Source organism: Ylistrum balloti, unplaced genomic scaffold, assembly GCF_031769215.1.
Source record: "Ylistrum balloti isolate Yb309-2 unplaced genomic scaffold, AGI_CSIRO_Ybal_v1 Utg369760, whole genome shotgun sequence".
NCBI classification, from domain to species: domain Eukaryota; kingdom Metazoa; phylum Mollusca; class Bivalvia; order Pectinida; family Pectinidae; genus Ylistrum; species Ylistrum balloti.
In genome coordinates, this window is record NW_026781959.1 from 120,401 (window position 1) to 132,372 (window position 11,972).

Sequence of the window (11,972 nt, forward strand, 5' to 3'; positions counted from 1 at the left end):
TTCATCAAGTTTGATTTAACTTTGACATATGCTCGGAAAGGCATTTTTTGTTTGTTTTATATCTATAATCATCGGTCCAAAAGTAGAACTGTTTATAAGAGGCAGGAGACGAAACTTATTGAATGCTTTCATCTAAATTAGGTTGATATCCATTACACGGTTTGAGCAATGGTTAAACTTGGTTTCTCAAACCAAGTAAAGGATTTGGTTGGATATCTGGGGTGATTTCCACTTTTGGCTCAGTTTCTCTTCCCAGATAGGGAAATTAACTCAATATATCTACCCAGAAAGGGGAATTAACTCAATATATCTACCCAGAAAGGGAAATTAACTCAATATATCTTCCCGGAAAGGGGAATTAACTCAATATATCTTCCCAGAAAGGGGAATTAACTCAATATATCTACCTAAAGACAAGAACTAACTCAATGTCTCGATCTAGACAGGGAAAGGAAGTACATCTCTCCACCCAGAAATGGAAATTTTGACTTTATCTCTAGTCAGAAGGGACAGACATTGGCAACTACTCTTGAATATTCCAGTTCAAATTTGAGTAATCCCTACAGAAGTCTTATGAAGACAAAATTGAAGATGACAGGCTACAAAAATGGATGCTTTACATTCTTGGAACAAGGTCACATAAACCATTACGTGAGACAATGTAATCAGACTTAAAAAATAGTAATATGAGTAAGTGTCCAAGCAGGGAAAAAACGCTATGAAAAAAACATCTGAAACTTTCACAAAAATAAAAAGATAAATATCACACTGTAAGGAATTTATTTGTTTCTGAACAACATTGTCATGACATTACATTAAAAAAAAATCCGGTTGATATGAACATTTTCTGTAGAATATGTACATACTTATAGTATATTGCACCATTTATTATCAAAGGAAAATGTGTTCTTCCAATAAATATACATTAGAACGCTTGCATGTAATGTAAAAATCTGTTAAACAATGAATAATCTAAGATTTATCTAAATATATCAATGAGCATATATTAATGCATAGAACATTGCAGGCATGATGGCAACTTACAAATCTAGTAATAGATAAAATAAATCAACAGATTATTTCTTAAAATACATCAAAAATCTTAATGTCATTAAGACTATTGTAAAAAAGTTATTGTTGTATAACAGAGAAATTCAACTGTCCTATATTGACCTTCAGCAAATATTAATTTATTGACTTATAAAATAAAGGACTTCAATATTCATGATAAAGTCACATTACAGTACTGTTGATACAAGCAGCATATATGATCTAATGATACATTTTATTTTTATGCATTTTAAATTCTTAATACACACAAAAAAGGCACTTCTCAAAAATACTTAAATTTACAAATTACTGATATACAACCTTCATAAACTTCATAAACAATGGTGAAGACGAAGACTACGCCAAGGAAAACCTCGGAATCCGGGTGGAAGCCTAGGATTCCACATATTTTATGCGGAAAAAGCTATGCCAGCATCAAGAGCCTGAGGAGGCACGTAAACGTTAATCACTCATCCACAAAGACCTGGTATAAATGTAAGATCTGCAAAAGGTCTTATGGAAGAAACTCAGACTACTTAAGACATCAAAAATCGGAACATCCCATGATACAAGGTTACAGAAATAATACAAGACAATACTAGGGAGGAGGCGAAAGCACCATCCAACAAGAGACCATCTGAGAGCAAGTGATAGATTTTAAAGTTCCGGGTTGGCACAAAATCGGCGGAGGACCACCCATGTACTGGACCACAATTGAGCAGTTGAAGGTCGCCCTAAGCGACGACTCTTCAGAAGCATCAGGATCCATGGCCAATACCTCAGAAAGTGAATATATGGGAGAGAAGAGAGATTATAAACAATATAATTATGTTTCGGCATCTACATCCACACTGTGTTTAGATGAACACTGATAGGATTATAGTGAAGAATTGACTCATTAACCTACTAACCGTGATGGAGATAGTGTTATTTATAACTGATAACATGTAGAATCTTTAAGTATAGAGTACAGGACGTACAGTGATTCTTGTTACATAGAGCTAGCATCATATACTACAGTGAACAGACTTTGAATTGTTACGTCACAATAACACATGTACTATTTATAAATTTGAGGGAGCCGCATTTCATGTACTTTCCTCATGTTTGCCTGAAGAAGCCCGGGAGGGCGAAACCGGTAGATGGTATAATAAACCCTATAAACCATCACTCCACAGACTGTTGTGATTGATTCTTATTGTCTGACCTTCATAAACTTTATACGTAATGGATAAATTGTAAAATTTTGATACTGTATAGTGAGACAAAATTTTCCGTCAAATATAAATTATGTATAGCAAATTTCACTGGATATTTACAAATATCAATATTGAAGTATGAGCATGTGATGTTTGTATTGGCACAAAATCAGTCATGATTACACAATACTGTGTCAGCTAAACAGGAGTACTAGCACCTTAAACACCATGCATCATAAAGTTCAGAGATTTACAGGGCAAATGCAACATCCCATCTCGATTTTCATTTTTCCTCTGTTGCCTCTAAATTCCAAAATTCAGGAGCTTAGCATGACTAACAAGTCATGGAAAGAGGACACAGCTGTATGATGGAGTTCAATTCATTATTTGGCTCTACCATATCCAATTATACATGTGTATCAACAGGTATAATTCACGTCAATGTCTTTTGTACCATCTTTTATGACCGATAGCAATTTGTACTCTTTGAAACAAATTTCCTTTATCATAAGAACTAAAAACCCCTACATCGATAAAATTCTACTATATAATGTACTTCCCTATAGCTAATAACCCCATTTCTTATCCCTTTCCTGTACCCTATGACTGACGACACCATTTCTTATCCCTCTCCTGTACCCTATGACCGACGACCCAATTCTTTCCCCTTTCTATACCCTGTGGCTAATAACCCCAGTTTTTATTTCCTTTCGGTACCCTATGACTGATGACCCCATTTCTTATCCCTTTCCTGTACCCTATGACTAATGACCCTTGTTCTTATCCCCTTCCTATACTCCATGACTAATGACCCCAGTTCTTTCCCCTTCCTATACCTTGTGACTAATAACCCCAGTTTTTATCCATTCCCTGTACCCTAAGACTGATGACCCCAGTTCTATGACCCATGGCACATTTATCTACCCTTTAAAATAACATTTCTTTATCAACACCAGTGCTTATCCTCTATGTCTATTTCTACTATTGACTATCACCGTTTTTGCTCTAATCCCCTTCTTCTACCCCAACTACCCACGGTTCAGGGTCAGCTTTCCACTTCAGTATGTAGTCTTTATGTTCTTTAAGTAGAGGAGAGGAGACCAAAATCTCTTCTACAACCTCTTTCTTCAGTACACAATACACATACATGGATTTTAACAATTTACAATCCCGTGCTAGGTTGAGGAGTGCTGCTCCAAGTTCATCGGAATTTCTAGTCTGTAGAACAATCTTTTCCAGGGTAGGACTGTAGTAAGCTGTGGCAATGTTCACCTCCTCAAAGATCCTTGTGAAAGTTTCAAGTCGGAGCTCTCTAACTGGAATTTCTGGCTGCATAAGTTCTTTGATTCTGTTGAATGGACATGTGTGATCAAATCCCAGACTGACTCTGAGATTAGGCACAGCAGTTACTAGGTCCTGCCATACCTCAGATGTTAGTGTTTTGTTGTACTTCTCCTCCCTCCGACACACTATACCCAGATGTTCCACAGGGGTTCGGTCACTTTCTGCGAAGCACGCAAGGATGTCATCTGATAAACTACAATGGTAGGCCATTAGGTCTGTCAGTTTCCTACACTTATCAACAAGATGTAACACTGCAGAAGGACTTACCTTACAAATTAACATCCTGTTGAGGATATTTAATGATTGCAAGTTTGGATGGTTGTCGGCTAAAATTGTAAAAACTGAATCATCATAGGCGGCAGTAAGTCCACTGAGGTCAACATGTACTATCTGTGATAGTGGAGGGCTAATTGTGGGTGGAGTTGGACCAAACAGCATCTTCAATGCAGCCACAAACTCAGCTCCTGCATAAAATAATGGGTTTTCACCAGTAAAAGTGACACAGATGGCTGTAAGTTGGCGACCTGCAGTTGTGGCAAGTGACTCAATCACACGACAGGCATAGTGTCTATTCTCTTCCTCACTTTGATCTAATGTGAGCTTCACACTCCTAACATGGTGACCATGTTTGGCTAAGAACTGGTTGTAGTCAAAAATGTTGTCCGTATTGTGGTTAACGGTGGACAGAAAGCGAAAGTGGAAGTAACGCCACATGCAAGGCTGTTGAAAGCATGCCTGCCATGACTGACAAACCAAGGATGCCTTGTAACGATCAGCAAGGTCAAGATGAAGAAGTATCCGTACAACAATGTGGTCAGGAAGTGTTGACCAACTTTGTACCATATAACCATTTGTAGCCATGAGCAAATAAGGTCCAGTCAGCTCTAAACAGCTGGAATAAGAAAATACAATCATTACTTAAAAGAAGTTAACTGTCCTAATAATCAAGATGGTTTCCATTACCAAGTAAATTACTGAAAATACTAGATTTGTCATATGTTGATGTGTTATTATGACATTTCAGAGGGATGGCACTACAATAAAACTGTTTACTTTCCCCTGTCATGCCTAATGGAAACTGTTTAATATAATCTTTTACTCTCCTCAGTCATCTCATTGACTTTAAAATTTAGACCCATAGCATCACTGACGAGTCCTGGGATGGGGAAACAGCTGTATGATGTAGCATCACTGGCGAGTCCTGGGATGAGGAAATAGCTGTATGATGCAGTATAATTTACTGTTTGTCTGTATGGTATCTAACTCTTAATTTAAAATAAAAGGTGCTATTCAGTTGTGTCTTTTGTACAATCTTCTTACATATAATTAACCTGCAATAGACTTTGTCATGTTGAAGACTGTATCAACATATATATGCAAGGGAGTGCTCGACAACAGAAGGAACTTTTCTAAATTGTTGAGAAAGTTACATGCCCCCGTGATGGACCTTAGAACCATTGTGTCTATATAAGAGCCATATATGTAAGTCATTAAGAGCAAATTATGTCCATTCTCCCCTATGGTGTAATTGTATAATCATTATCAAGATACTTAAGTGTAGGGAGTTTGGAGTTGGCAATAACATCAAGTCCCTGTTATTGCTGAAATTGCCTGTGCAACAGTCTTGACTTCAGGGCAAAAATGATTAACTGTACTTATATGTAATACATTAAAAACGTAACTATGTATTTACTTGTAAAATACAAAATATACCATAATGCATACCAAGAATCTGTAGCATCACGGATATTTAACCTGAGATGGTGTGTCCGAACGCACTTCCTTGTGTACTTTGACAGCTCCCGGAAATAATATCCACATTCGGTTCGACTATTACACCCTCCCCAACACTTCCGGTTATTTTTGGCATCATGGCACTCTACAGACACTGTGAGTATTGATGGTAAAATTATGTAACTTCTATTTTTACCGTGCTTCTGATCTTGGCTACGATGTATTTGAAGGACCGTAGTAAGGTCATACATGTTAAATTAATTATCAGAACTCATAAGTGTAACCTATCACATGGGATGATTGACAGTATGCAACTCGTCCTTATACTTGTGCTCCGAGAGCTCCAAATTTTGTCACCGTTTAATGAGACAGAGCATAAGAGCATGTGCCAGAATCCATGAGATGATTATGATCATTCTAAATATGAATCTGTGGAAATTCTTCTTCCATAATATTATTTACAAATTTGTAGGTCATTTACTAATTTTATAGTGCATTGTGTTCACAAACAAAACAAGAACTCCAGGATCGGTTGATTTGGCATTTATTACACTGGTCATATCAATGTATATTAATAAGCCCTGCAAATGAAACATACATATAGTAAAAGAGCTCGCACACACCGACACACACTTGTCGACATATAGATAAAGGGAGAATACTCTTACAATAAAAAGAGCAAACCAGTTTCCTACCATATAAGACGATCGAAAACAACACAGGCTGTGGTCAATGCAATTTAATTATTAGATAAATACATATTTTACATATTATTTGGTAATATATCTAAACCAGTAATAATTCATCCCACAGTTATGTTGTAGAGGTTGTGGTAAATAAGTGGTAGATATTCCAGAATGATCTGATCTGGTCTGGCCAGAGTCTGTCTTACATAGGGAACAATTGGCAGTTATCTCAGGTCAGTGAATGGCCAGTCTGCAGATGTGTGTAATAACATACATATCAAACTATACACATAGAACACCTCGCACATGAACTCCAATTACTAGTACATTACATGGAAAAACATCAATCGTGATGGGACAGATAAAATGTGCATTATATAAACACCTATATACAGAGCAACAATATTCACAAATTTACACCAAACTTTACTTTATATGTCACTAAATACTTAACATCATATTTCCATGATTAAGAACATTTTTGATGCAAAATACATAAAAGAGACATGCATATATGTAAATGTAGTGTTGGTAAGTATATTGTATTAGTCAAACATCATACCTAAATATTATACATGTACAATTTGTTGTTGACAGAAATGTAATTCTCCTCCTAGGTATTAGCAAAGTGTGTCATCTGATTATTCCTCGTGAGGCAACTAGAAATCTCAGTTCTACATCTGTCACATGTAAACATTTTTATACGGAATGGAAGAAATCAAGATTTGGTGGAGAATGGAGAATAAAGTGAGTACCTGTAGTAAGATGTATTTAAAGTGAATGTAGCAAAAAGAAAAATAAAGAGAAACATTACAATATTTTAATTGAAAAAATAAATGAAATTTAAATGAAAATGCGTAGTAGGAATCATTAAAAGGGAGAGATCTGAATACCAATATAGAGATATTAATTTTGGAGTCTATTGAGGCTCGGTTTTAGGTCCATCTCATTCTGTATAAAGGAAATCTCAGCTTAAATTTTATTGCATTCTTCTTCACTGATGGAACCATTAGGGACCAAATTATGTTATCAAATCCCCTACTGATGGTTTTCATCTTCAACACAGCAAGGACAGATTGTCATCTTGAATGGACACGAGGCATTGGAAATGTCATCCCACCTAGACAAATGTGTGACATCACTGCCGTCACTAACAACTAAAATAAAAACAGAAAAAACTAAATTACATCAGACCTTCATCTTATACAGTAAGAATTAACACCATGTTGATAAAGCAAAATATCTAATTGTGTCATCTTCAATCAAATCGGACATAAAATGGGAATCCCATGAATATGCTATCTGCAGTAAGGCAAACACAAATCTCTGAAGAAATTCTAAAATCAACTCATGTTCTTTCCAAGTTATTTTGTTTACTCTGCTTTTACCAGCAACCGAAAAGGTTGGTATATTTTTAGGGCTCCAGGTTGATTGAGTGTCCAGGGTATGAATTTATTATGGTTTCGGGGTAGGAATTTATTGTGGGCTGGGAAGTTGGAATTTATTACCGGTTAGGGGTAGGGATTAATAATGGGTTAGGGGTAGGAATTCAACATAATCAGAATGAATAGAAGTTCCAGTTAATGTAAAATATGTATGGTAAATCGTTGCTAAACAAACCTAGTGGTTATACTTAACATGTTATTTGTAAATAAATATAGTGATATGGCTAGCTTATCTGTAGTAGTATTGCTAGCATATGTCTTAGAATTATTGAGCTGAATTATCCAATAGTAATGATTATAACTTGGTCTTCACCTGATAACTTTATGTAGAGATTTGTTTGGTTACACAGACAAGGAAAAGCAATGGATGGTCTCACCTATGGCCCTCTCACAGATTTGCCTGATTACACTTATCTAGGTAAGTATGGGAAACTCCACCCACTTTTATGACCCGGTGACATTTGTCGGTACAGTTGTACCCACTGTTGTAAGCAGTTTCACTTGCGGCACAGATTACAGCTTGAAGTTGGCAAGTATGTGGCGTTTTAATAACATGACATGTATCAAGTTTCAGTTTCTTATAAGTTACAATTTTTTACTGAGAAATTTCAATGACTAGTTGACGACAAGAGATAACAGCTGAAATTTGGTATGAAGAATAATACTTAAAACTATAGAACATATGTGATAAAGATTTGTTAAATAACAGTGGAATTTATATTGTATTCATAGATGGAAGACCTACACCACTGAGTAAAGGACAGTTAAGGAGACGAGAAATGAATAAGGAAATGGCGGTGGGTATTTCACACCTTGTACACATTACTCAAATTAAAATTTCGTAAAAAGAGCTGAAGGGCAAGTGACCTTATGCCATGGTGTTCCATTATCTGTACATAACGGTTTCTCTCTCCAGTGTTATTTCCTTACATGCGTCTTCCCAATAACCATGATACTTTGAGTCAGGATATCGTTCAGTGACTTATTTTAGTATAACTAAACGCCTTTAAAGTCTGTCATGACACCTGGCTAGTAGTATGTAAGGATGATTGGCTGCCAAGTTTTTAACAAATGATTAACCTTTTAGCTCATTTTCAATGTCATATGGACCAAGTGTGTTAAAGTCTTCATCATCTGCTCAATATTCAGACAAAAATTTGCACAATTTTGTTACAATATCTGTAGAACCAGTTCAACTTCAACATGCCCTAGTTGTTGTTCATTTTCGTAACAGCTTAAATCAGCCAATGTTTCAACATTCTTATTCCGTATGTATGTCAGTTTAGATCTATCTACCTTAGACAAGTAAATGCATTCTAGGTTAAAGTCCATTGTTACTTTCTGAAATACAAGTCTCAAATTTTGTCATCAATGCAAGTTTACAACTCTATGACATGATACAAAAAAACAGCCTTTATAGATTTCAGGTAACAATTAAGGCCCATGCGCCTCTTATTCAAACCTGGGCATTGCAAAACATAACATATGGAATGCAGTTGATGTGTTAAAGCATACATCTCAAAGATCCTCATTTAATCATTGTTTGTTTTGTATTTTCTTTACAGAAGAATGCTATGAAAATGTTGAAGGAACTTGATTTAACCAAAACAGCTTATATGGAAAAACAACAAAAAAGAAAAGAAAAGAAACGTCAGTCGAAGAATCGAGTAGATATGAAGCCAAAGGGAAAAAAGAAGTATATGAATCAGGAATAATATTTGTGAATAAACATCAGCAGCAAGTACTTGGGGTAAATTACAAACAGTGTTTGGCCTGCACTGACGACTTTGTCCTGGGTAATCATCTGTGATCATGATGTGATTGTAATGTTGTCTTGGGCAACTATTGGTGATTATGATGTCCTTGGTAACCAGTGATCATGCTGTTGCTTTAGGTAACCATTAGCAATTGTGACATTGTTCTGAGTAACCTTTGGTAACTGGGATGTTCTCCCGGGCAACCATCGATCATCATCAAGTTTGTTCACATCATTTTCACTTGTGTGCATTTATTAAAAATCAACATTTGAACATTTCCTTTAGTGTTGTTTATTCTTGTAGAAGAATTGAAATTCAAATACATGGTCAACATGTATATCATAGTATACAGGATGCCACAGATGTACAGCCTGTGAATAATTTCAGATTTTGTGTGAAATTGTGGGAAAACCTGTGTTGTGTATATATTCTTACTTCATGGACAAGTTGATTATGTCAAGTTCCTTGTTGATATGCAAGATACATATCCTGCCTTAGATTTGTACACTATGTAGCCAACATCCTTCACAATGACAGTATTAATAAGTGACAGAAAAAAAAATGAAAAATTCAGCAATGATCCAATAAGTTAACAAGTCTCACAAAATCTTTGCTTACGTGTGACTCTTTTACATTTACATGGTCTCCAGAGGAAGTACAACTCTCTATAAGGTCAACATAATTGTTACTATTAATAATTTTTGTGACCTTCATTAATTGTTTATGGTAGTAAGCTAAAGATGGCCTTGGAGAACTCTGAAACCTTCCTTTCTCAGGTATATGTTATTTCTGATGATACAGTGCTCAAGAAATAGTAATAAATTATTACTGTCAAATTTCAAAATGGTCACCAGTCAGCCATTTTGTTTTTCTGATCAGTCCCAAAATCACACAGGCACAACTAGCGACCAAGGGGAACCTACATATGAAATCTGAAAATTATCCATCCTGTACTTCAAAAGAAATTGTGATCACAAGAATTGTTTAAAGACAGTCAGACTGCATACATTTGGCCTCAGTTCAAAGACATTTAGCTTTAACCAGTGATTAGTGAAAAAACATGAATTAAAAGTATCGGTGAACTTTATCATTTCCCAGATGTAGGTTTGTTAAGACAATTCAGATCGATATATATTTGTACTTAGCAATAATTTTGCTTTTTAAACTAACTGATGGTTAACTCTAACCTTTGAGCAAGCGGGGTTTGATGACAGTGGGATAAAAACGTCTGGGATCAAAGGACATGTTTATTACAGCATTCTGAAGAAATAGCAGCGAAATATAGATAGGACTACAGGTGAAGCTCAGTTTATATCTGATTGTGATGGATTAAAAACAAAAGGTGATAATAAATAAATACCCAACCTCAGGGTATCGGCAAATGTAATTTGAAGAATAGTAATAAGTCTGGAAAACTAGTTTAATCCATTGATGTACATCAAATGAATCTTGCAGTCCCATAATAGTATGTTTTTTCTAGCTTTGAAGTTGAGTGTTTCTCCTTTGTAATCTTCAAAGAGCATATCGGTGAGTGATTTGTCAGTTTTTATCTCCTGATACCTGCTCTTTGCTTGTGCCTTCAATTTTACCAGGAAAAATTCTAGGGATGCAGAGAGTGGAAATACGCACAACCCCTGGAGTATTGAGGATGTGATTCTGTTTTTAAGGGCCTAAAATGATGGCCCATGGAATTTTAGTAACTCAAAAAAAGAACAAAACCCTCAGATTTTGCTGATGAATTTAATACCATAAGTCAATTCATATTAGATTCTGATTTGCACCAGATTTTAGGAAAAGTTTTGAGATGAAACTTCAGGGCGGTACAGGAAGGATATCAAGAAGACTGAGTTTCTGTAATGTTCCCTTCTCAATCATATTCATATCAGGACTGGCAGGCTATAATATCATGTAGAACATCCTGAAGTACACAATTGGAACACTACAATCATACCTTATACAAACATTCTACCCATGAGTGTAGAATTAGGATCAGACCCAAGGCTTAGCGGACACAAATTCTATACTCATGAGCTAAATATCATTTCCAACATACAGATCATAATCAACTCTTTTTTTTTTCTGGGTGTTCTGCTAGATGTTTTGTTAAAACCTATCTTATCAATTAAAATGAAACAGTGAATTCTGAATTATTTCTAAATAACCTTCTAAAGAACATAGACAATGTCTTGTAAGAAAAGAAAAATGTATGACATACCAAAGATTCGGAGAACTACGCAATACCTTCAAACCAACCTTGTGATAATTTCTTCTATTTCAGTGTCAGTTGCTGACAATATGATGACCAACATTTGAGCAGGTCTACCTTTGTGAAGTATAACTGTTATGCAATATTTTTATGAGATACACTTATGTTAAATATGTAGAGATAGGATTGTTTTTTTCTTATCACCAACCTACGCTAACTTACAATCTTTCAGTACAAGGTTTCTGGTCCAATTTTTTGGATTAGGTTATCTCTCTACTGTTTTTTTTAACATTGATTTCAATTCCTGGGATGAAAGAATTTGATTGGAAGGTAATTATGACTGTTTTATCAATTAGAGAAAAAAAGACAATTTACGAATTTTGCAGTTCTTAGAAATATTGATTACTTACACAAGTATGATGAGTAGTGAAACAATAATTAAATGTGCCCTTCCAAAACTAACATGCAAATTCAATATGTATTGGAAAATAATATCAGACTTGATTTAAAGAACGGTGTACAGCATTCAAACGTTTTTGTGTAAAGTGAAA

General features: G+C 35.3%; 2 protein-coding genes across 2 annotated transcripts; one reads left to right on the plus strand and one right to left on the minus strand.

The window, feature by feature from the left end:
• Positions 1–763: 763 nt before the first annotated feature.
• Positions 764–5,394, minus strand: LOC132543609 (F-box/LRR-repeat protein 21-like). The gene is made up of 3 exons (XM_060207123.1): positions 5,319–5,394; positions 2,258–4,485; positions 764–1,371 (listed from the first exon to the last, which is right to left on the minus strand). The coding sequence occupies exon 2, from the start codon at positions 4,452–4,454 to the stop codon at positions 3,255–3,257; it is 1,200 nt and encodes a 399-aa protein (XP_060063106.1). The 5' UTR covers positions 4,455–4,485; positions 5,319–5,394; the 3' UTR covers positions 764–1,371; positions 2,258–3,254.
• A 26-nt stretch (positions 5,395–5,420) lies between these two features.
• On the plus strand, positions 5,421–9,493 carry LOC132543610 (large ribosomal subunit protein mL52-like). The gene is made up of 5 exons (XM_060207124.1): positions 5,421–5,483; positions 6,631–6,760; positions 7,809–7,876; positions 8,191–8,255; positions 9,024–9,493. Exons 1-5 carry the CDS (start codon positions 5,465–5,467, stop codon positions 9,171–9,173), a joined length of 432 nt encoding a protein of 143 aa, XP_060063107.1. The 5' UTR covers positions 5,421–5,464; the 3' UTR covers positions 9,174–9,493.
• The last annotated feature ends 2,479 nt before the right edge of the window (positions 9,494–11,972 follow it).

Coding starts and splice junctions, on each gene's coding strand:
- LOC132543609 (XM_060207123.1), bottom strand. CDS start 4,454: ATGGCTACAAATGGTTATATGGTACAAAGTTGGTCAACACTTCCTGAC.
- LOC132543610 (XM_060207124.1), top strand. Junction 6,761..7,808: donor GGTGGAGAATGGAGAATAAA/GTGAGTACCTGT, acceptor TTGGTTACACAG/ACAAGGAAAAGCAATGGATG. Junction 8,256..9,023: donor AAATGAATAAGGAAATGGCG/GTGGGTATTTCA, acceptor TTTTCTTTACAG/AAGAATGCTATGAAAATGTT.